The following is a 24046-nucleotide window of genomic DNA, read 5'->3' as shown; positions in this document are numbered from 1 at the left end:
GTGCGGGGGGGGGGGGGGGGGGGGGGCGCGGCTGCTGCTTTAGGGACACGGCCTCACACCAGGGTCCCCAGGTGGGGCCAGCGCTTCCCCACGGCAGGGTCGCCCAGGGCTCGGCTGGCCTGCTAGAGAGACGGGTCCTCTCAGGGGTCAGGGGTCGTCCTTAGCGTCTGCTGACGTTGACGGGACTGATGCACGCGGCCTCTGAATGTCCCCCGTGCAGGCCGTGCTGGGCGCGTGTCGAAAGGCTACTGTTACCGCCTGGTGCACAGGGACTTCTGGGACAACGCCATCCCTGACAACGTCATCCCGGAGATGTTGGTAACACGCTGGGGCCGACAGCCGTCCCCTTTCTCTAGGCAGTTTCACGGGACATCCAAGTCAGTGGTCGCCAGCCTCTCGGACCTCAGACCGCCGGCTGGCGGCCGCTGCTGAGATGTGACGGGTTCCGTAAAGCTCCCCCCTCATCGTGAGGCAGCGCGGGCGGGCGGTGTGCTCTGCTCCCCTCCCCTCCCCCCTTCCTGCTCACGCTCTTCGTTCTCTCGGTGTCTTTCCCCCTTCCCCCCCCTGCCCCTCCCCGGCCCCCCTCCCCCGAAGGCCTGGACCTGGTTCCGGGTCCACATTGAGGGCCGGCGTTCTCTCAGCGTTGTCCCTTAGGCAGCACCGTCCTGAAGGTGAAGCTGCTGGACATGGGGGAGCCCCGGGCGCTGCTGGCCACGGCCCTGTCCCCGCCGAGCCTCAGCGACATCGAGCGCACCATCCTGCTGCTGAAGGAGGTAGGCGCTGCTCCGTCAGGACTGACCGGCCGCTGTGAAAAGCCTGTGCGGTGACCCAGCGCTGACTCGCTCCCAGACGGTGCCTGGGCAAACCGCATCGCTTCCCTCCCCGCACCCGGCGCCCACCGCCTCCCAGGGCCGGGAGCTCTGCGATGAGGAGCGGTGACCACTGGCTTTTACTCTGTCTGCACGCGTCCGTTACAGTCGCTGCCGCCGGAGGGCGTGCACCCGGGAGGCTGTGCGGCCGGCTGCGGGCAGCGGCTGTTTCCAGGGCCTGCGCACCCCTCTGGCCCTGCCCCTCCGCTCCAGCTGCCCCTCCTCCCATGGCTGCAAGCTCTGACTCCACCCCTCAGTGTGCTCTTGCCACTTGCACCCTGGGCCTGGGGCCCAGGAACCCCATTCCTGTTCTTGGTTGGGGCTCCGCCCTCCCAGCCGGCGGCGCCCCTGGCGTTTGGCTTCATTTAGCACCTGCTGGGGTTCCTGTGGACACACTGGGAGCGAAGGCAGTCTCTGCACGCAGGTCACGTGCTCTGCTGGGGGTGGCCAGTGCAGGGCAGCCCGCTGCCACGTGGTGAGTTAGGCGGGCGCCATCCCCCCTCTGAAATAGCAGGTGTGCTCCGAGCTCCAGGCCAAGCTGTCCGTGTACCGGCAGCACCGTCTCCCATGGCGGGCGCCGTGCCGCTTAGAGCCTTGGTCCACCAGGCCTCCCGCCGTGAGGAAACGTGTCCGTCAGGGCCGGCTCACCCGCTCATCTGTCCCCCAGGTGGGCGCGCTGGCCGTCAGCGGGCAGAGGGAGGACGAGAACCCGCACGACGGCGAGCTGACCTTCCTGGGCCGAGTGCTGGCCCAGCTGCCCGTCAACGCGCAGCTCGGCAAGCTCATCGTGCTGGGCCACGTGTTCGGCTGCCTGGACGAGTGCCTCGTCATCGGTGAGTGAGGGGCGGCCCGCCCGCCCGCCCGGCGCCGCGTGCCCGCGCTGACAGCCTGCGTTCCTTCCAGCGGCAGCGCTGTCTTTGAAGAACTTCTTTGCGATGCCCTTCAGGCAGCACCTTGACGGATACAGGTAGGCAGCCTTCCTATTTGGAACGGCCGCTTGGTTTTGCTGGTACCGGTGACCTTGCGTGTTGTTCGTTGTAGGAACAAGGTGTATTTCTCTGGCAATAGTAAGAGCGACTGCATCGCCCTGGTGGAGGCATTTAAAGTAAGTTCTCTGGCCCGGCCAGCGTGGCTCAGTGGTGGAGCCTCGACCTATGAACCAGGAGGTCACGGTTCGATTCCCGGTCAGGACACATGCCCGGGTTGCAGGCGCCAGCCCCAGTGTGGGGCTGGCAGGAGGCAGCTGATCAACTTGTCTCTCATCATTGATGTTTCTCTCTCTCTCTCCCTCTCCCTTCCCCTCTCTCTGAAATCAATAAAAATATATTAAAAAAATAAAATGTTGGAGGAAGTGGATGGGGGTGGGAGTCCAATGTTCTGAAATTGATGAAAAATTTGTAAACTTTCTCTGGTCCAACTGGGTCGAAAAAGAACGTATAGAAGACAACTTGAGTCGTCAGTGAAGCATTTTGAAACTCAGGGTTCCTTTCCTTTCAGACCTGGCAGTCCTGCCGGCAGAGAGGGGAGCTGCGGCACCCAAAGGTAGGGGCTCCCGGGGTGCTGGGGCCCCGGGGCGCTGCGAGACACGGAGCCTGAGCCTGAGCCTGAGCCTGAGCCTGAGCCAGGCCACTGCACTCTCTGCTGACACAGGCCGCGCACAGCCCGGCGGTCCTGCCTGAGCAGTAATGACCCTCGGAGTGTCCGACCTCTCCCTGGGGTGCTCGGTACCAGTGGGGATGCGCGTGGACCCGGCTCCACTCAGAACCCGAGGCCTGTCCTTGGCTGTTCTTATCGGGCCTAGAAGAACCCGGCCTGCCAGCGCCCGCCCCTTCCTGGCCAGGTTTGGTTCTGGGCCGCGCGCTCAGGCCTGTGGGCAGGTGTGTGTGTCCACCTGCCGAGCTCAGTGTGTCCTCCCGCGCGCCCAGCTCCCACGCGCCCAGCTCCCGCTCAGGCTCCTTCCACAGGCTCGGTGGGTGGTTCCTCCTGTTGCCTGTTCACCTGCTGCGGGAGCCACATGAGCTCCGATTGGCTGTAGTAACACGAGGGCTCTGCTTTATGTGTTTAAAGGATGAACTTGACTGGGGACGGTTAAATTACATCCAGATCAAGAGAATTAGAGAGGTAAGTGGGGATCCCCAGGGCAGTAATGGGTATCCCGAGAGGCACAGCCTATTTCCAGCTTTAGGAGAGTCCATGTGTGTGTTACATAGCAACATGTTTACATAAGGTAAGGTCTACACTTAGGTAACCTGCAGTTACTTCATGTGGTCGTTAACACACAGCACAGCACGTATAGTTGTCCTTGTCCTGTCCTCAGAGGAGTGGCCCCTCTGTCTCATTCCGGGTGTTGGGTCCCTGTGTCCTCTCTGTTTCTTTTTCTTCTTTTAAATTTAATAAATCTTTATTCAGATTATTATAATTGTTCTCCTTTCCCATAGCTCCCCTCCACCGGTTCCCACTCCACCCTCTGCCCTTACCTTCCCCCACTGTCCTCATCCGTAGGTGTACAATTTTTGTCCAGTCTCTTCCCGCACCCCCTACAACCCCTTACCCCCTAAGAATTATCAATCCACTCCCTTTCTATGCCCCTGATTCTATTATATTCACCAGTTTATTCTGTTCCTCAGATTTTTAATTCACTTGATTTTTAGATTCACTTGTTGATAGATATGTATTTTAGATTCACTTGTTGATAGATATGTATTTGTTGTTCATAATTTTTATCTTTACTTTTTTTCTTCTTCTTCCTCTTCTTAAAGAATACCTTTCAGCATTTCATATACTACTGGTTTGGTGGTGATGAACTCCTTTAGCTTTTTCTTATCCGTGAAGCTCTTTATCTGACCTTCAATTCTGAATAACTTTGCTGGGTAGAGTAATCTTGGTTGTAGGTTCTTGCTATTCATCACTTTGAATATTTCTTGCCACTCCCGTCTGGCTTGCACAGTTTCTGTTGAGAAATCAGCTGACAATCATATGGGTGCTCCCTTGTAGGTAACTAACTGTTTTTCTCTTGCTGCTTTTAAGATTCTCTCTTTGTCCTTTGCTCTTGGCATTTTAATTATGATGTGTCTTGGTGTGGTCCTCTTTGGATTCCTTTTGTTTGGGGTTCTCTGCACTTCCTGAACTTGTAAGTCTATTTCTTTCACCAGGTGGGGGAAGTTTTCTGTCATTATTTCTTCAAATAGGTTTTCAGTATCTTGCTCTCTCTTCTTCTGGCACCCCATAATTCTGATGTTGGTATGCTTGAAGTTGTCCCAGAGGCTCTTTACACTATCTTCATATGTTTGGATTCTTTTTTCTTTTCCGGTTGGGTGTTTTTTACTTTTTTGTATTTCAAATCTTTGACTTGATTCTTGCGGTCCTCTAGTCTACTGTTGGGTCTCTGTATATTATTCTTTATTTCAGTCAGTGTATGTTTAATTTCTAGTTGGTCCTTTTTCATATCCTCAAGGGTCTCATTAAATTTATTGGCCTTTTCTTGGAAATTCTTGAAAAACCTTATAACCGTGGTTTTGAACTCTATATCCAGTCGTTTGTTTTCCTCCGTTTCTTTCGTTTGTGATCTGTTTCCTTGTCTCCTCATTTTGGCTGCTTCCCTGAGTTGATAGAGTGGCTTTGTGTGCTAGGTGTCCTATAGGGCCCAGTGGGTCGGCCTCCCAGTTACCTGAGGTGGACACTCTTGGTGCACCCCTTTGTGGGCTGTGTGTCCCGCCTTGTTGTAGTTAAGTCTTGACTGTTGTTGGTGTCACTGGGAAGAGTTGACCTCCAGGCCAATTGGCTGTGAGGACCCGCTGTGTCTATAACTGAAGAACTGCTGTGCTGGAGACACGCTTATGGGGCTTTGGTGCTCACTGAGTCTGCCTCTTGAATGTGTCCCTTAATGAGAGTAGTTGATATTGGTGTTGTCTCACACAGACCACTAGATACACTAGCTTTTGGATCTCCAATGGGGTGCAGGTCAGCTACTGTCTGAGGCCACCCAGCAGGAGCTACAGCAAGAACTAGTTTTCTCCTTTTTGCTTGGGGTTTGGAGGTTTTGGAGCTGTCTGACCAGAGCTGCAGTTTGTTACATTAAGCTGCAATAGGGCAGGCCATTTATATGCAAAAGCCACTGCGCAGAGCTTGGGTGTGTTTGTAGATTGTGCAGGGCGGAGTCTCAGGGCGTCACTAGGCTAGGGCGTGGCAAACAGCGATGGCTGCCAGTCAGCCTTCTCTGCGTTTCTGCGTTTCCAAGTCCCCGCGTCCCGCGCTCCAGCGCAGTCAACACTGATTGCTGGGCGCACCTGTGCAGAAAGCCGCCCTCACTTTCCGACCCGATGGCAGACAGTCCAGCCTCTCCCTGTAGGAGTCTGGGTCCCCAGCATCTCCCCAGAAACTGGAGTTCAGAGTAATCGGGAGCTTGTCTCCCTTCGGGTTGGAAAAAAGCAGCACATCTAATCGCCCACCACCAGCCTGCTTTGCGCACCTCTGTACCTCAGCTTTTCTGCGCTTGTGCACATCTCAATGCTCTTTGCTCTTTCCTTCTAGTTGTAGAACTTCCACTCAGCCAGTTTTCCCGTGGTTCTGGGTGATAGACGTTTTGTCTTTTAGTTGTAGTTTTGAAATTGTTGTGTGAGGCAGCAGTTTAGGTGTTTACCCACGCCGCCATCTTGGTTTCTCTCCTCTCTGTTTCTTGATTAGATTGTGTGCTGGGGGGGCGGGGAAAGGAAGAGGGGGAGGGTCCCATGGCCACCCTCGGGTTCAGTGATTGGCTAGAAAGACAGAGCTCAGACCAGCTGTTTGCTCTGAGTGTGGCTGGAGGTTCCTACAGCTACAGGATGCAGAATAGAGGCTGTGCAGGTCCCAGGCCCGGGAGGAGCCAGCAGGGACCAGGCGCAAGGCCCCGGTGGCTCCCAGGAGTCGTGGGGCACGATTGGTTCTCCCTGCAGTGACGTGTTCACCAAGGCCAAGTCCTCTGCCTGGGTCTTACCGCGGCAGGGCTAGGTGGGCTCGGTGGGCGTGGGTGCCCACGTGGCTGGTCTTAGCGACTTGGCCGCCCCTCCAAGGTCACCGTGACCGCGTGGCCCAGGGTCCTCTACGCACAGAGGACATGCAGCCTGAAGCGCTGTGTCCAGGCCTCAGCTACACAGACGCTCAGGAGGCGGACGGTCCGAGGGCTCCGGTCCGTGAGCAGCCGGCCTGTCGGGGACGTGCGCAGTGTGGACACCGAGCCTGCTGAGCCGGGGCTGTGCCGCCCAGTGCACAGGCCGTCCCTGTTCATTGTTTTCAGAGAGCGGACTCTGTGTGTGCTTTCTGTTTTGCTGCTCCTGGCTAGAGGGTATTTTTTCCATTGTTTTTTAGAAAGAGTGGGAGGAAGGGAGGGAGCGGGGAGAGAGAGAGAGATCCACCAGGTGAGAGACACTCCCCCCCCCCCCCCCGTGACCAGGGCCGGGATCGAACCTGCAACCCAGGTACACGCCCTTGATGGGGACACAGACCTGACCCCCTCAGTGCCCTGGCGAGGCTCTGACCACTTGGGGCACCAGCAGCTGGGCTTGGAGGACGCACTCTCGGTTTGAATATACTGAGTGGGTTTTGGGGGAGGGGAAGGGGAGGGCTTTAATGGGTTAATTTTTGCTTTCTTGCAGCGCCCATGTCTCTGCTTGCTGTTGCCTTCCCAGCTGAGTGGTGAACTCCTTAGCACCGGGAGTGCCCTGCGGCTGGGCCGCCCCGGCCTGGGAGGGCAGGTCCTGGGGTCGCTGCCTGCAGCGCTGGTCTCCCCTGGTCTCCCGGTGCAGGGCTTTAGGAGAGCGCCGGGTTTCCAGGGGGCGGAAGTGGGTTAGATCTTCTGTTTTGTTGCTGGCTTCTGAGTTCATTGCTTTTGGCCGAGTGAGTGAGTGACTTGCTTAATTTTAAATTGAGTTTTGATTAGAGAGGTTGCAGGTGACTGCAGCCTGGAGGAAGGCGTTCAGGAACCTGGAGACGCACGTGCTGCGTGCGCTGGGCGTGGCCTTCCTGCTGCCCAGGCTTCCTCCCTCCTGCGGCTCTGTCTGTCTGTCTGTCTGTCCAGGTCCTTTCGGTTGTGTCTCTGGCGTGTGGTTTGTGTGGTGGTTGCTTTCTGGGACTTACGGAGGCAGCTCGGCGGGAACTTGTTTACGATGAGCGCAGAGGCGCCGGGAGCGTGTGCTCGTGCGGGCCGCTGCGCACACCGTTCTGCGGCAAGAGGCTGTTCAGAGCGACTGTTGGCCACTCCGCTTGTTTCCGGTCACAGGAGCAGCCAGTCACGCGGAGGTTTTGTGCCCGATGACTTACAGCCGAGGGCTGGTCACGGGCATTTGCTCTTTCAAAACCCCCTGGCGCTGGTGGTTGTACGTTTGTGGTGGTTTCTGGTGGTTGTACGTTTCTGGTGTGCGTGTGGCCTGGGGATCACGATGTGTAGGAAGTGAGTGTCGGGCACTTCCTGTCCGTGCCATGCTGAGCATCCCTGTTCCTGGTTAGTCAGCTCTCGGGAGACCTGTGACAGCTGCGCCTCCCGGTGGACGGGTGCTCCCGGGCCCGCGGAGCCCCTGCTCTGCACGCCGTGCCCCAGGCCGTGTCGCTGTCCGTGCAGGTGGCGGAGCTGTACGAGGAGCTGAAGAGCAGGATCTCGCAGTTCAACATGAACGCGGGCCCCCGGCGGCCGGCCCTGGACCAGGAGTACACGCACAAGCAGCGGTTCATCCTGCAGGTGCGCGTGGCCGCCCGTCCGCTGCCACCCTCTCCTTCCTGACGCGGGGGCTGCCGCCCACAGCTGGGTCCTCGTGCCCTGAGCTGATGACTCGGCCGCTCGGACTGCCAGGGTGTGTGGGCAGCACACTCACTGCCAGGACTGAGCCTGCGCTGGAGCGTCATCGGCGCGTGCAGCCCTCACTGACACGGCCTTGCAGCTCTGAGCCGCGGTCTGACTGCGGGAGGGGTTGTCCCGGAAGGTGGCGGAGCCCTTGCGTGGGGCCCAGGGGGCGTCTGTGCGCCTGGTGTCAGCTTGGGCGGCGTGGGAAGGGGTGTGTGGTCGGGGTGTGTGGTCACTGAGGGGGCCTCGCAGAGTGCTTTCCACGGGACCTGCTGGGCTGCTGCTCTGACCCCAGTGTGGCTGTGGGAGCCGAGCCCAGCCAGCCCTGAGGTGCCCGGAGGGGGCATCTGCCTGCTCCCCCTCTCCCCCCCTGTTCTGCTCCCCGCCTTCTGACCCTCCCTCAGAAGTGCTCTAGCTCCTAGGAGGCAGGTCGGCCTAGTGCGCGTTTGTTACGGCGAAGTGACCAGAACCGTGGCTTCCTGCCTGAGCAGGGTCTGGTTTTTATAAAGGTCCCCTCACGTTATCAGCGTTGCATTCTGGGAAGAGGAGACGCTGTAAGCTGCTGCTGCGGCTGCACGGGAGTACGTTTCTCCCCCAGGTGGTGCTGGCCGGTGCTTTCTATCCCAACTACTTCACCTTCGGGCAGCCCGACGAGGAGATGGCGGTGCGGGAGCTGGCCGGCAAGGACCCCAAGACCACCGTCGTGGTAGGTGGGGCAGGCCTTCCCGGGGAGAGCGGCCACGGAGGCCCCAGGGGCTCCCTCCCAGCACGGCCGGCCCAGCCTCTCGGTCCCAGGAGTCGGCCTGAGTCCTCGGTGGGCGTCCTGCCCTGCGGACCTGGCCTTACAGCCCCGGGAAGCGTGTGCCGGCCAGTGCGGCCCGGGCCGTTGTGAGGGGGCTGCTCCGTGAGTGTCGGCGCCTTTTGTTCACCCTCGGCTTGTTCCACACGAAGCGAGCTCCTGGGTGGCCGCCCGCGCTGCGGTCTGTGCCACTCGTGCTTGAGGCCGTGCCACCGTTTCTGAGCTAGGAGGCGTGGCCCGGAAGCAGCGCTGACCTCGGGGGTTAGGGTGACGCTGACCGTCAGGCCAGCCTGTGAGGACACCTGCCGGCTGAGCCCGGGGAGCGCAGGGTGACAGCGTGGGAACGGGCCTTCTGGGCCTGGTGGTTCCGCTGCCGCCTGCACCTGACGGGCCGTGGGCATGTGCAGCCTGACGTGCGGCGCACGCGGCTTTCCCGCTCTTCCTGGTGACACTGGCGTCGCCACTCGTTGGGAGGACGTGGGCAGAAGGGAGGATGCTCAGCGAGGCGGCGAGCGCCTGGGATCCCGCAGGGGCAGTCACTGGCCGTTGGTGGGCCGGCCTCCAGCCGCCTCCAGCCGCTTCCCCACAGCCCTTCCTGTGGTCCCCCACCTGGGCGCCAGGGGTGGGCGGCCTCCTGCCCCCCATGCCTGCTGGAGCCCCAGCTACCTTCCTGCTGCGCACGTCGTGAGCACCCGCGTCTCCTTGGCGCTGCCTGGGGGGCCCTGAGTGGGATTCGTCATCCCTGCTCTTGGTGCTGTGCGTGCTGAGTCCGAGGGGCACCCTGACCTGCCTCTGGACACCCCATGGGGCAGGGTGTGCACTCAGACCCGCGCCTCGCGTGGAGCGGGGGAGGGCCGTGGAACACGGGACCTGGTTGCCGCCAGGCAGCGGGGGGTGCCCCGGGCAGAGCCTGCAGCCGCTCGGTTGGGACCGGGCTGCAGGCTGGCTCTGGCCACGCTCAGCGACCTCAGCTCCCCGTGCAGCATCCGGGCTGTTCGAGGCGAGTTAGCCTCTGTAGCGGCCTCCCCGCTGAGCTTAGTGGCCGTTCAGTGGCGAGTGCTGAGTGCGCCGGCCGTGGAGTCTGCGTCGGGGCAGCGGAGTAGCAGGACGGGAGCCCGGCCGCGCTCTGAGGGGCCCCGGTGTGTTTGCAGCTGAAGCACGCGCCGCCCTACGGCTTCCTCTACCACAAGCAGCTGCAGTCCCTCTTCCGGCAGTGCGGCCAGGTCAAGTCCATCGTGTTCGACGGCGCCAAGTGAGTGTGGGTTCCTGTCACCACCGCAGCGATGGAGGAGCCATCGGTGGTCTCCATGGGCACAGGGCCAGGCTGGCACCGCGTGGCATGGACGTGGGCCTTCGTGTGGGTGGGAGGGAGAGGCACGTGGTCAGCACCTTTCGGGGGGGGCGGTTGAAGGGGCCGCGGGCGGGGACAGTGAGGGGAAGTCCCAGAGGCTCCCCGTGGAGGGCTGGAGCAGGCCCCCCACTCCCCTGAGGGCCCCCCACTCCCCTGAGGGCCCCCCACTCCCCTGAGGGCCCGCGGGGCTGCCTGTCCTTGGCGCACTGCCCTCCAGCACGGCATCCCTCGCTCCGTGGCAGTCGTGGGGGAATGTGTTGACCTGGGCATTTGACATTCACAAGCCCGTGTACTTGGAGGGAGGTGTCTTGGAGGGAGGTGTCGGGCAGGTGCCCTGCAGCCTGGCCCCCCAGGTGGGCGGGGGAGGGGCAGCTGCCACTCGGCTGGGTGATCACTTGGGTCTGGAGGGAGGCCACCGACACCCCCCGTGCGTGTGTGGTTTCCTCCTCTGTGCGGTTTATTTGACAATAAAATAGAAAGAGAGCCCAACCTGCTGTTCGGTTCTAATCGTGAACACGAGCATTTCTTGACCGAGAATTCCGTCTGCATCTTCTGTAGGCGGACCCTGATGTCAGTGGTGACAGGTCACTGTCGTGGCCGCTTCTCGGGGAGCGGGGAGTCGCTGGTGTGACAGCCTCTCTCACCTCGAGAGACGCTGATGCACTCAGCTGCTTCCCCAGGTGCCGGGCAACTTCACTTTTACTTATTTATGTTTTTAGTCCTCACCCGAGGACATTTTTTCATTGATTTTAGAGAGAATGGGAGGGAGAGGGAGAGACCGGGAGAGACACTGATGTGAGAGAGACACGTCGGCTGTTGCCTCCCGCAGGCCCCCGACCAGGGCTGGGAGCCTGCAGCCGAGGTAGGTGCCCCTGACGAATCGAACCCGGGACCCTTCCGTCTGCGGGCCGACGCTCTGTCCACGGGGCCAGGCCGGCCAGGGCGGTGACGTGACTTTAACTGCCTTCGGAGCAGAGCCTTTGTGGAGTTTTCGCGGAACCCGACCGAGAAGTTCAAGGTCCTGCCTGCGGTGTACATGGCGGTGAAGATGTCCCAGCTCAAGGTGGCCCTGGAGCTCAGCGTGCACTCGGCGGAGGAGATCGAGGGCCGGGTGCAGGGGGGCGCCGTGTCCAGGCTCCGGAGCACCAGGTACTGCAGGGAGGGCCAGGCTCCGCCCGCGCTTCCACGTGCCCCAGTTTTCGTACACAGCCCCCCACGCTGCCCGGCAGCACCGGGGGCGCCGGCCCCTCACTCCTGGCTGTGTGCTGGGCACATCCCTCGCCTCGGAGCCTCGGGGTTTCCATCCTCCCCCGCTGCACGGAGCACGTTCCGGGCTTAAGCGTGCTGGTGCGGTTCACATGGGTGTGGAGCGACCACCACACACGCGTCACTGACCCGCCTCCCAGACAGCTACAGAGAGAGCAGAAGCAGGTCTCCTTGTGGTGAGAACCGGGCCATCCTAACACCTGTCCTGTCTGCCGGGGGCAGTGTGGTGCTGGCACCTCGAGTGCACACGAGCCTGGACCTAGGCCCTGAGCTGGACCTTCCTGTCCTCAGCCCCTTCCTCCAATTCCCCCCTCCCTCCTCCCGACTCCCACAACAACAAGTCTGAGTTTTTATTGATTTCAGAGGAAGGGAGAGGGAGAGAGAGAGTGAGATAGAAACATCAGTGATGAGAGAAACATTGATGGGCTGCCTCCTGCACACCCCTCATGGGGGATCAAGCCCGCAGCCGGGCCTGTGCCCTGACCGGGAATCGAACTGTGACCTCCTGGTTCAGAGGTCGACGTTCAGTCCCTGAGCCAGGCCTGTCGGGCCTGAGAGTTTTGTGTGTGTGGTCTTTGTTTTTGTTTCAGACTTCCCTTAGGGTCACGCCTTCAAGGTCCATCCGCATTGTTTCAAGTGATAAGATTTCCTTGTGTTTTATGGCTGAGTAACATGCCACCCCCTCTGTACCCACTCACCCACCAGCGGGCACGCGTCGTCTCCGTGCCCTGGCTGCTGGGAACAAGGGGCAGGGCTTGTGGTGAGTCAGTGTTTCCCTGGCCCCGCTGGCCGCCCGCCGGGGGCTCTGTGCTAGTCTGAGGGCCTCCAGACTGTCTCCAGCAGCTGCCCCGTGCGGCCCCCCAGTGCGCAGGGTCCCTCAGCCCCGCCCGCCCAGCGCTCGGCTGGGGTCGCGTTGCTGCTGCCACGAGGTGACGTGGCCGCTCATGGAGGTTTGCTGGCGTGGAGCGCCTTCTCGGGTGCTGTGGGCTTTGCAGGCGTCTGTCCAGGTCCCTCCCATTCTGTAACCGGGCGTTTCCCTCTTGCTTCCGAGTCTCCTGTGGGCTCACAAACGACTCACCTTGCTGCGCTCCCACTAAGCGCGCTGCTGTGAAGCGGGCCCCGATGCTGTGTGCGGCTGCGGGGTGGCGGGCGCGTCCCCCCTGGCTAGTTTAGCCTGAACCCCGGGCCCTTCCTCCTCTGGGAGCAAAGCGCACTGCGCTCCGTTCTCAGCGGACGGTGGGCGGGCGGAGGGCATCGGAGCCCCGGCTGCTGCCCGCACAAGACGGCCCTTCCCTGGTGAGCGGGCTTCCCTGTGCCCCGGAGGGCGGGGCTGCCCTGGCTCTGGTGCCCGCCTGTGGCCCTGGCTGCTGGGCAGCGGCCGTCGAGCACCTGCACTTCCTTCTCTGGGACCACTGCCCTCTGTGCGACCGCACGTGGTGGGCCTTCTCCGCTCATTTCCTCCGCGGGATGTGTCACTCCACAGGAGCTCGAGCTGGTGAGGGCGGTGCGTGCTGAGCGCCATCGTGGGCGGCCGGGTCCAGGCGTGGGGTGTGGTGGGTCTGGACATCTGGGGTGCCTGGGCCTCAGCTGCTCTGAGTAAGGGGGACTGGACTGGGGAGAGCTGGACAGGACCTGCTACAGTTCGTCATCTTACGGCGAAGAGAGGCATCGGGAAGGCCAGTGTCATTCCCAGCGAAGCTGCGTGTCACACGGCAGGTGCGGGCGCTCTTCTGCCTGGAGGGCGAGGCCCTCCTGGTCTCCCGCCCGGGACCCGCCCCGCTGGCCGCCTGCCGAGTTCTGGAGGCCCAGGCCACTCACCTCCGAACCCCGGGGACACGCAGCCCTGGCGCTCACTGTGCGCTCCGGGCCGTAGGCTGTGTCCCTGGCGGGCGTGTGGCCGTTCAGGAAGCAGCAGACACTCGAGCTGAGGGGACCAAGCCCGTCTCGGCGGGTGTTTGCCGAGCGCGTTCTTGTCCCGCAGAGGCGGTGACGTCCCACGCGCACGCCTTTTCCCTGTCACGCTGGACTGTGACTCCTTTTTCAAAACCCCGTGCAGGGTGAACGTGGACTTCCAGAAGCAGACGGTGGACCCCGTCCAGGTGTCATTCAACACGACGGGCAGGTCCCGGCTGGTGCCCGACCTCTTCCTCACGGTCGACGTCACGGAGGTAGGCCCGCGAGCTTGCGCGCCTGCGTCAGCGTTGCCACGAGTGTGCACGCGTGGCCCTCACACACCTCAGTCCCCTAGGGAGGGGGCGTCAGCCGAAATGTGGCCCGCACGCAGGGTGAAACACCAGTGTTCATTCTCCACTCCAAGCGGAATTTTAAATGTTAGTTATGTTTAAACACTAAAAACCCGTTTTAGCCACAAGATACACGTAAAAACGTTAGTTGGATAAGAGCACATGCCTGTATATTCATGTCCGTTTATGGCAACACGGTCAGCCCCGGCACCGTTATCCTGAGGGGCCGGTGAGCTATAGTGTCGGTTGGAGAGCAGGTGCGCCTCCTGGTGCGAGGCAGCCACGCCGCTGGGCAGCCGCGGGACACCGGCTCCAGGGCAGCGGCGGCCGCAGTGGGAGGGCCGCCCGCCAGGCCTCCTGCTCCTGCTGTGGGGGTGGGAGGCGCCGGGCCTCCCCGTGGCTGCCGGAAGCCCTTTCCTGGGCGCTGCTAGGAGCCCCGCAGGGCCTGAGGCCTCACGGCGCCCCCTCCTGCAGGTGGTGGAGGTGGGGCACTTCTGGGGGTACAGGATCGACGAGAAGAACGCCGCGATTCTGAAGAAGCTGATGGCGGAGATAAAGCGCCTGAAGCTGGCGCCCTTGGCCGTCCACCCGCACCCGGACCTGGTCTGCCTGGCGCCTTTTGCCGACGCGGAGGAGCGGAGCTACTTCAGGGCGCAGATCCTGTACGTGTCGGGGAATTCTGCCGAGGTGCGTCTGCTGCCGCTCCCTCGGGGGACCCCGGGCAGTTGAGGCAGAGTCCTCTCCGGAGTGGAAATGCAATAGGAAGTCATAAGCGTCAGACGAGGGGTCCGGCAGGAGAGAGCTCTCCCCCAGGGACGTGTGGAGCAGAGGGGACGGCTGCACGGCCCTGGCCCACACGGTGGACCCGGGAGGGACGCCGCGCTGGCCTCGCGCCGACGGCGCCCTTTACCCTGCAGGTGTTTTTCGTGGACTACGGCAACAAGTGCCACGTGGACCTGGACCTGTTAATGGAGATGCCCAGCCAGCTTCTCGAACTTCCGTTCCAGGTGGGCGGGCTCCGTGCCGTGGGGCCGGGAGGCGGCCGAGCTGGAGCGGGAGGGGCTTGTTCTGTCACAGCAGCAAGGATCGCTGTGGGCATTTTGCCAGTGTTGTTTGGGAGCGAGTTAAAATACATGGATGGTTTCATACTTGGTACAAGGTTTCTGGTCATATTGAAACCAGGGGGACTTCCGGTGGCCGAGACAGACGGACCGGCTGTCTGTCAGGATGAGGCAGGCCTCCTGCACCTGCATTGCTGCTGAGGAGCGAACCAGGCCTCTCCCCTGGAGCCTCACTCAGCTCGGTGCTTTTTTATTGGTTATGGAGCGGAAGGGAGAGGGGGAGAGAGGTAGACACATCCGTGTGAGAGAGAATCATCAATCGGCTGCCTCCCCGGCACGCCCCCCACAGGACCAGCCGGAAATCTGGGCCGATGCCCTGACCCGGAACAGAGCTAGTGACTTCCTGGTTTATGGGACCCGCTCAGCCACTGAGCCGCATGGGCCGGGCTGGAGTGGGTTTACGAGAGCGCCGTGAATCACAGGGCAGACCCTTGGGGTGGCTGTCAGACCTGGCCAGCCCTGCCCTCCCCGCAGGCGCTGGAGTTCAAGGTCTGCAGGCTGCGCCCCTCGGCGAGGTCCCTGGTGTGCGGCGAGCACTGGAGCGGAGAGGCCAGCCGGCGCTTCGCCGCCCTGGTCAGCGGCCGCGCGCTGCTCGTCAAGGTCTTCTCCGTGGTGCACAGCGTCCTGCACGTGGACCTGTACCTGTCCTCGGGGCTGCAGGACTTCGTCAACGTCAGGGACGTGCTCATCGAGGAGGGCCACGCCGAGCTGGCCGAGGAGTGCTACGAGTCCCGGGTGCGCGGGGCCCTGGGGCGGGGCCGCGGGAGGGGGCGGGCCGCGGGTGTGCGTCCTGTTAGGACCCTCTGGGGTCTGCTAGGTTTCTCAGACTGTGGTGGCTAGTGGTGGTGGTTGGTTTCCCATCATTCAGACATTTAAAACGTCACAACCCTTTCTGCAGCGGTTTCTCTGGGCCTGCGGGTGGAGAGGGCGCTTCCGAGGCTGCTGTTGCAGGCGGGGTTCCTCCTGTCATCCTGCGGAGAGGAGGGGTGGGCCGTGAGCAAGAGCTGCCCGGGTGGGTCCCATCTGGGACACACTTCCAGTCCTGGTGACATCCCCGGCGACTTCTCACCCCCACACCCTCTCGCTCCCCAGCGCCGGTGGCGGGAAGGCAGGGAAGGTGTGGGCCGAGCCCTCGGGAAGCCCGGCCCGCTGCTCATGTCTGGTTGACAGTGTCTTCGGTAGAGTCACCTCCGGACACCTCAGTCCCCGGAGGTCAGCTGGGGAAGGTCACGCCTAAGAAGCACTTGGATTAGTTTAGAATAAAGGGCTTTTCATACAGACTTTCCTTGTAGTAAACGAGCTTTTCTCATTCTGTTCAGCAAAGCCACGAAGCTCTCAAGGGTCTCTTTTCCAAATCAGAACACGTGACTGACACGTGTGTGCCGTCCCCTGTGAAGGACAGTGAGAAGCACCTGATCCGGGTCTTGCTGGACAGCTTTTCCTCCAACAAGCTGGGGCCCCCAAACCACAAGGTACCTCCCGACCTCACTCGCGCTGCCAACCCCAGGTGGGCACGGGCTCGGCCTTCTCCTGGCTCCCGGCCTCTTCCTCCGGGGAGCCTGTTACCAAGAGAAACCTGGGTTTGCTGTAGGGAGCGCTTGGACTCGTCTTTCTCAAACACAGTAAATAAGCAATGTATGTTATTTATTTATTAGAGGCCCAGTGCACAAATTCGTGCACGGAGGGGGGGGGGGTTGGGTCTGGCCCCATTCGGGGCGGATTGGGGCCAGGCCTGTCGGGAGGAGGAGACAGCGGGAGGTTACCCGGCCGGGACCTCCCTGATCGGGGCCTGATCAGGGCTGGGCAGCGGGTCCTGCCCCTGATCAAAGTGGGGGGGGCAATTGGGGGTGGAGCTGGCGGGGGAGGGGCTGTGGGCCAATCTGGGCGGGGCAGCTGGGGCAGGGCCGCAGGAGGTTGGCCGGCCCCACGCCTCAGTCGGGCCAGTTCGCTGGCTGCAGTGGGCGTCATAGCGACCAGCCGTTCTGGTCCTTAAGGCGCTCTGGTCGCTGGCTTTTACGGAGGTAGGTTTTTGTTAATCCTCATCTGAGGATGTTTTTTCCATTTCTTTTCAGAGAGGGAGGGAGGGAGGGAGGGAGATGGAGAGAGAGTAACATTGATGTGAAAAAGACACACTGGTTGTCTCCCACCCACACACGGACTGGGGGTGGGGAGCGAACCACAACCCACGCTCGTACCCTTGACTGGGAATTGAACCCGAGACCTTTCGCTGTTCGGGCTGACACTCTCAGCCACTAGCCACACCCGCAGGGCTAGTCCCTTTTCAGACCAGCCTTTCCGAAGGGGAGCGGGCTTGTTATCGGAGGAAACGGCGCACGCTGGGCTCCTGTGGCCTGACGTGGGGAGGGCACCGGCTGCGGCGTCCCCCCTGTCCCGCCAGGGCTCCGCCTCTCCTGTGCTGCCTGCACTGCCCTGCTGGGCGCTGCGGGAGAGGACGCCCCCCCCCCCCCCGCCCGGGGCTGGAGTGCTCGCGTGGCCTTGGGCAGAGGCTCTGCAGTGTGTGCGGCGAGGGAGGAGCGGTTTCATCTGGGATCCTGCCGGGAGTCCAGACAAGGACCTCGGGAGCACTGTTCCTGCCGGTCTCGAGGATGTAGCTGCTTTAACAGCTTCCTAGTGCTCTCGGAGAGGAAGGGAGGGGGAGACAGAACACCAAGGTGAGGGAGAACCATGATGGGTTGCCCCGCAGCCCGGGCCTGTGCCCTGACGGGAATGGCACGTGACCTCCAGGTTCACAGGCCGATGCTCAGCCACGGAGCCACGCCGGCAGGCACGTCTTCTTTAAAACAGAGCTGACTTCTGGTTTCAAATGCACGTGACGGCGGTACCTTGCTTTCTGGTAACGTGTGTGTTGTGTGCACAGGCAGTGCTTCACGGGCCTTTTAACCCCTACGAGCTGAAGTGCCACAGTTTGACCAGGATATCCAAGTTCAGGTACGGTTCCCGTGGCCGTTCACTCTTGCTCCCATGAGTACAGAGCTCGTCAGAAATGGCTCCCTGTACCCTATCATGTGAGCGCCGATTACCTTTTCTAACTGTCCCAGCCTCCCCCTCCCCCTCCCTCCCTCCCTCCCTCTGATCTGAAAGCCATTCTGTGTAAGGTGTTTTTGAGTATTTTCCATCAAAGACTTTGTTTTTTCTGTCCTTATTATCGTTGTTATTCAGCAAACCTGGGACTGCCCCCAGGTTCTGAGAACTGCACAGTTTGGGGGGCGGGGTCAGTAGTGAACAATGCAGTCAGTGACCTCCCAAAATTACGGGTCCAGTGTGGGGTACGCAGGAGAAAGTGGTCATTACGTGGCAGGTGAAGAGGGTCTGGGGGCCACAGCATTAAGAAGGCATCGGGAGGGCCCCCACACAGGGAGGTTTTCCCGAGACCTTGAGGGAGGCCTCAAGGGTGCAGGCGGCCACGGTGTGGTGGGAGGGGGGGCCAGGCGGGACGGTCCAGCGCAGGGTGAGCCTCCCTGGAGAGAGTGCACTCAGTGGAGGGGGAGTCGGGGGGGAGCAGAGGGGCTGCAGAGCCGGGACCAGCAGCACAGGGTCCGGGGTCTGGTTAGAGGCGAGAGCTCCGCCCAGGCCGCTGGCTGAGCACCTTGGGCCCCACAGCGGCCGGGGACCTGCGGCGGGCGCTCCGGTGTGCGCTGCGTTTCAGGCCGAAGGTCCCGGGAGGGAGCACGCAGGCCAGCCGCTGCCCCCCGTGGGGCCGGGCCCAGAGCCCACCGCTCCCCGCTCTCCCGGGGCGTGTGGGGTGGCGTCCGCAGGGTGACGTGGGAGGGACGCTAACCCGGGAGTTTCCTCTGCACGCCCCTCCCTGGGGTGGCCTGCCTGGGCGGAGGAAAGACGGAGTCGGGGGGCATGGAGATTGGGGCGCTGTCTGCACATGGGTGATGCTTGAAGGGAGTGGGTGCGATCCCTGAGGTGGGGGTGGGAGGGAGAGGGGCAGTGGTGCAGGGGAGGGGTGCTCCCTGCCTCTGCGCCGGGGACCCTCCCAGGTGGGCACCCACAGGCCCAGGCGGGACCCACAGCGCTGTGCCCCCTCCCAGGCGCGTTTGGATCGAGAAGGAGAGCATCAACTCGGTGGCCATCAGCGACGCCCCCGAGGACCTGCACCAGCGGGTGCTGGTGGCGGCCTCGCTTTCCGTCAACGCGACGGGTGAGTGCGGCTGGCCCTCCGCTCCTCTCCCCCTCCGGCCGGCCCCGTCCTGGGGGTGGTGCCGCGTGTGGTCTGGGCTGCTCCGCGGAGGCGGGTCTGAGAGGGGAGCCTCGGCCTCTCCTGCCCCAGAGCAGCTGCCCCCTCACGCTTCACGGCCTGCGCTGCAGAGGGGAGCCGTCCAAGTCGCGGCCCTGCGGCCCACCGCCTGGCGAGGAGGACGGGGAGAAGGCCCGAGCAGAGGTCCCGCCGCGGCTGCGGCTGAGACTGGGACCAGGCGTCTGTGTGCAGGGTGTGGGGCCGGCCCCGGGGCCGTGGCTGCGGGGGTGACTGCGGGGCCAGGGCAGCAGCGGGGCTTCTGCACAGGGTCCCGCGCGCCTGTCCACAGGGTCCACCATGCTGCTGAGGGAGACGTCCCTGCTGCCGCACATCCCCGGGCTGCCCGCCCTGCTCAGCATGCTGTTCGCCCCGGTGATGGAGCTCAGGTACCGCAGGCCTCTGTGAGAGCCAGCCGGGTCGGGGGGAAGGTGGTTGCCGCAGACGGGCCGCCACGCACCTGCTGCCGGCGGGCGCCCTGTGCCGGCGGGCCGGGAGCCTCGGAGACCATGGGTGTCCTGTGCCTGGACTTGGCTGAGGGCGGCTGGGGCTCAGGCAGGTCCACGCGGCCTCCCCAGTCGTGCGAGTGCAACGGGCAGAGGAGACGGGTGGAGCCGGCACGTGGCTCTGACGCTGTGATGGCTGCGCTGGGTTCGTGGCTTGACGTCTAGCAGCCAGTTGTCAGCAGGAGCCCAGGCAGTGCCCCTCGGGTGCCCCTTCTCCGCAGCCTCGCCGAGGAGGCGCGTGGGGGACCGCGGGGGCGGCGGGCAGCGGCGGTGGCAGACACAGCCTCGCCTGCCGAAGGGGAGAAGTGGGGCGCTAGGCGGTGGTCGGCTACCATGTCGTTGATGACTGTGCACTCCCCGCTTGTGGCGTGGACACGGAAGAGAGCCGGCACCAGACGCGCGTGGTGCGCCTGGGCTGGCAGGACCCGTGACCTCGGGGTCAGCTCCGTCCTCGCGGACGCAGCGCCAACCCCTCGCCTCGCCGCTTAGGGTGGACCCGGACGGGAAGAGCTACACCGGAGCCCTCTGCGGCCTGGGGTGGAGCCCGGCCAGCGGGGCGCCCATCCTGCCTGAGCACGACATGGAGCTGGCCTTCGACGTGCGGTTCAGCGTGGAGGACGTGGTCGAGGTGAGGCTGCCTCCTGGCGTGTCCCGCCCGCCCCCCTTCTCCCTCCCCCGCCGGGCAGTGGTCTGCGCTCCTGTTCTGCTCGGACGCCCGGCAGTGCGCAGCGGGGCTCGCTCAGGGCTGTGGGGACGGGAGGGACGGCTCTACTGAGGAGGTAGAGGCAGCCAGGCCCCGCGCACACCGTAGGGTTCCGTGCTCATGACCTGCTAGGCTCCCGCCGGGGCTCCCACACGGCCGCTCCACACAGGTTCCCCGCAGACGTCACACGCGGAGCAGGAGGAGGGTCTGCGACCCGGGAGCAGAGCGTGTGCTCACAGCCACGGGGGCTCCAGGCTCAGGGAGTGTCTTGTGCTGGTTCCTTGCTGATTTTCGCTTCTTTTTCGTTAGTTTCTTAAGTGATGGGGGCCGGGGGGGGGCGCCGAGGCCGTGGCTCCGGCCAGGCTGTGCTGAGCGGGAGCTGCAGTGAGTCCGCTGCCCCAGGGCCACCGAGTGCCCCGCCTCTTTCTCTGCAGATCAACATCCTCAGGGCCGCCATCAACAAGCTGGTGTGCGACGGGCCCAACGGGGCCAGGCACCTGGGCCCAGAGAGGGTCGCGCAGCTGCAGGACGGCGTCCGCCAGAAGCTCCTGGGGTGAGTGGTGCGCTCGCCTCTGCCCTCCCAGGAGTTTGGGGCGGGATAGGCTGGTCGGGCGGTGACTGACGCTCCAGGGCTGAGGCGGCATCTAGAGGTCCCGGCTCGACACCAGCTCACCGGGGAGCAGCCGCCGGACTGTCAGTAGGCCCCGGGCAGGAGCTGGGGGCACCCTCATGTGGGGTGATCTGAGGGACCCTTTCCAAGTGCAGTGGCAGCGGGTCCCTTGGGGGCAGGGCCTGCAGGCTGAGCTCGGCCTGTGAGCCTCCCCCAGGAAGGAGGTCAGGGACAAACATCCTGACCCCCCTCTCCCCACTGCCTGGACCCCACGGCCAAACCCAGCCAGACCGGGGCTGGTGGCAGGTCCCTGAGCTGCGTGAGCAGGAGGCGTGTGTCCCGCGTTGGGTGGGGTCCTGGTTGTGGGCTGTGACAGTGGCGAGCAGAGCGGGGAGCAGCTGGGAGAGGCTGGTTCTGGTTCTCTCTCCTCCCTGCTCCTCACGAAAACACTCACCCGTGGCAGGTAAGGGAGCCTGTGAGGTGCGCAGGGCCGTCTGCGCAGAGAGAACCGCCCTGGCCGGCGCCCCTCAGAGTCGTGCTGTGGGGCGTCCCCGCTGGTCGCCGTGCTCGGGCAGAGGCCTGGGCGCGGGGCCTGCAGGCCTGGCTCCGGCCGCCTGCACGGTGGGGTGCGTGGGGCGCATGGGGCCTGCGGGGCCTGCCGCGCCCTGAGCCTGCTCTGCGTGCGTGGTCGCAGCGATTCCGCGGGAAGGTGTAGGGTGGCCTCTTCAGGAAAAGCGCAGTGGATGACTGATTCTCTTTTGTAACTTCTAGTTTGTTCTGTCAGCTGAAGCCGAGAGCAAGAACGGCCCCTAAGTGGCCTGAGAAGCCGTACGAGTGGAACCAGGTGAGTGGCGGCGGCCCGAGAGCAGGCGGCTAGCTATCGAGGCCGTGCAGACCCCGTTTCTGGACCAGACACTCGGCCTGGTCCTGCCCTGGGGCTGTGGGTGGAGCAGGAAGCCTGAGTGTCGGGGCGCTGTCACCGTGCCCTGGCTCCCGCTGTCACAGCCACCTCCCGGGGCGGGCCGACCAGCAGCCATTCACTCACGGTCTCAGAGGCCGGAGGCTGGGAAGGGGCCGCGCGTGCAGACCCTGTTCCCGCCCGTGCACAGCCACCCTCGAGCTGTGTGGTGGGGAGCTCTGGGGTCCCACCCGCACCCCTTCGTCCAACCCTGGTCACCTCCTGGCCTCATCGCATTGGGTCTGAGCCTCAGCAGCGAACCTGGGCCCAGCTCAGCCCTTAGCATCATGGTCTGGGCGGGGCCCTCCGGCCCCTGGGCCCTCCCCCGGGAAGGGTGGAGAACGGGGAGCAATGTGGGGTCGAGGAAAAGGGCCCAGGAGGGGTCTAAGCTTTAACTCAGAGCTGGGTGTCGTGGTGAAGGCCGCTGACGAGGCCCCGCACTCAGCTAGTCCATGGGGAGGCCCTCCCTGAGGCCACGTGCCCTTGCTCCGTGTGCCCTTGACCGGCTTCGTTGTCAGAGCCTCAGGGCCGTCCCGAGCCTGTTCTGCAGGGACGGGCTGTGCGGGGACGGGCTGTGCGGGGCCCGGGGCGGGGCCCAGTGGCCCCCGCCGTTTCCGGGGGTGAAGCTCAGAGCAGAACTTCATTGTGAGGTTGATCAGCGCTTTAGGAAACGTGCTGCTTTGTACGCTTACAGTGAAGTCACGTCACGTCACATCACGTCACGCTCACACAGGAGCGTGGGGGGAGCCCGAGGGAGGGCTCCGTGCCGTTCGGGTGGGTTGAAGGCAGGTGACTCAGCGGGGCTGTGCGTGGAGAGGTGACCTGGAAACGCTGCTTGGAAACGCCTTTCCGCTGCCTCCACGCCTGTGCGTGTGCGTGTGCGTGTGCGTGTGCGTGTGCATGTGCGTGTGCATGTGCGTGTGCGTGTGCATGTGCGTGTGCGTGTGCCTGTGTGTGCATGTGCGTGTGCGTGTGCGTGTGCCTGTGCGTGTGCATGTGCGTGTGCCTGTGCGTGTGCATGTGCGTGCTTTCTGCCTTCACTTGGCTTTCCTCTGTGCCTGTGCCTGTGCCTGTGCGTGTGCGTGTGCCTGTGCGTGTGCGTGTGCCTGTGCCTGTGCGTGTGCCTGTGCGTGTGCCTGTGCCTGTGCATGTGCCTGTGCCTGTGCGTGTGTGCGTGTGCGTGTGCGTGTGCATGTGCCTGTGCGTGTGCATGTGCGTGCTTTCTGCCTTCACTTGGCTTTCCTCTGTGCCTGTGCGTGTGCCTGTGCGTGTGCGTGTGCCTGTGCCTGTGCCTGTGAATGTGCGTGTGCGTGTGCCTGTGCGTGTGCCTGTGCATGTGCGTGTGCCTGTGCCTGTGCCTGTGCGTGTGCCTGTGCCTGTGCGTGTGCATGTGCGTGCTTTCTGCCTTCACTTGGCTTTCCTCTGTGCCTGTGCGTGTGCCTGTGCGTGTGCGTGTGCCTGTGCCTGTGCCTGTGAATGTGCGTGTGCGTGTGCCTGTGCGTGTGCCTGTGCATGTGCGTGTGCCTGTGCCTGTGCCTGTGCGTGTGCCTGTGCCTGTGCCTGTGCGTGTGCCTGTGCCTGTGCGTGTGCGTGTGCCTGTGCCTGTGCGTGTGCATGTGCGTGCTTTCTGCCTTCACTTGGCTTTCCTCTGTGCCTGTGCCTGTGCCTGTGCGTGTGCGTGTGCCTGTGCCTGTGCGTGTGCCTGTGCGTGTGCCTGTGCGTGTGCATGTGCCTGTGCGTGTGCCTGTGCCTGTGCGTGTGCGTGTGCCTGTGCCTGTGCGTGTGCATGTGCGTGCTTTCTGCCTTCACTTGGCTTTCCTCTGTGCCTGTGCGTGTGCCTGTGCGTGTGCGTGTGCCTGTGCGTGTGCGTGTGCCTGTGCGTGTGCCTGTGCGTGTGCCTGTGCGTGTGCCTGTGCCTGTGCCTGTGCCTGTGCGTGTGCATGTGCATGTGCGTGCTTTCTGCCTTCACTTGGCTTTCCTCTGTGCCTGTGCGTGTGCCTGTGCGTGTGCGTGTGCCTGTGCCTGTGCCTGTGTGTGCGTGTGCGTGTGCGTGTGCATGTGCCTGTGCGTGTGCATGTGCGTGTGCCTGTGCGTGTGCATGTGCGTGTGCGTGTGCGTGTGCATGTGCGTGCTTTCTTCCTTCACTTGGCTTTCCTCTGTGCCCAGTGCCGCGCCTGACGTGTGCTTTTGTGCCACAGGTGGACCCGAAGCTGGTCATGGAGCAGGCTGAGCGGGAGGGCGGCCGGGGCAAGAGCCCCTTCCTGTACCAGCTGCACCGGCTGATCGTGCTCAGCTCCTAGCGCGGCGGGCGCCCGGGGCCGGCGGCCGCCTCCAGCCGGTGTCTGAGCTCGGCCCCGTGCCTTTCCCGCCGTGGCGGGCAGGACAGCGGTCTCCGCCCGCGGGAGGGCAGGACCCGCCTGTCTTTCCTGGAAACAGAAGCTGCGAGGCGCGGGGCTCTGGAAGCCTCGCCGGACGGGAGCCGCGTCTGCTGTCCCGGAGGGAGCTCAGCAGCCGTGCTCGCGTGTCTGCCCCCCACCCCCCCCCCCCC

The 24046-nt window shown here is 63.3% G+C and overlaps 1 protein-coding gene across 1 annotated transcript in view; it reads left to right on the top strand.

Moving 5' to 3' along the window:
• Positions 1-24046, top strand: part of TDRD9 (tudor domain containing 9) — a 50317-nt gene extending 26271 nt beyond the window's left edge. The window contains exons 14-36 of the mRNA XM_054715426.1: positions 221-318; positions 642-773; positions 1537-1702; positions 1773-1836; positions 1911-1974; positions 2367-2411; positions 2937-2990; positions 7462-7578; positions 8279-8386; positions 9631-9731; positions 10806-10979; positions 13153-13264; positions 13814-14026; positions 14257-14346; positions 14935-15195; positions 15780-15932; positions 17339-17409; positions 18519-18628; positions 19014-19110; positions 19717-19855; positions 20365-20483; positions 21312-21384; positions 23697-24046. Coding sequence (XP_054571401.1) covers positions 221-318; positions 642-773; positions 1537-1702; positions 1773-1836; positions 1911-1974; positions 2367-2411; positions 2937-2990; positions 7462-7578; positions 8279-8386; positions 9631-9731; positions 10806-10979; positions 13153-13264; positions 13814-14026; positions 14257-14346; positions 14935-15195; positions 15780-15932; positions 17339-17409; positions 18519-18628; positions 19014-19110; positions 19717-19855; positions 20365-20483; positions 21312-21384; positions 23697-23798 — 2663 coding nt within the window. The 3' untranslated portion in view covers positions 23799-24046. The remainder of the gene's footprint in view (positions 1-220; positions 319-641; positions 774-1536; positions 1703-1772; positions 1837-1910; positions 1975-2366; positions 2412-2936; positions 2991-7461; positions 7579-8278; positions 8387-9630; positions 9732-10805; positions 10980-13152; positions 13265-13813; positions 14027-14256; positions 14347-14934; positions 15196-15779; positions 15933-17338; positions 17410-18518; positions 18629-19013; positions 19111-19716; positions 19856-20364; positions 20484-21311; positions 21385-23696) is intronic.

Source organism: Eptesicus fuscus, chromosome 5 (genome assembly GCF_027574615.1).
Source record: "Eptesicus fuscus isolate TK198812 chromosome 5, DD_ASM_mEF_20220401, whole genome shotgun sequence".
Taxonomy (NCBI): Eukaryota; Metazoa; Chordata; class Mammalia; order Chiroptera; family Vespertilionidae; genus Eptesicus; species Eptesicus fuscus.
The sequence above is the reverse complement of the archived record's forward strand: the minus strand, read 5'-3'. Positions and strand labels throughout refer to the sequence as shown.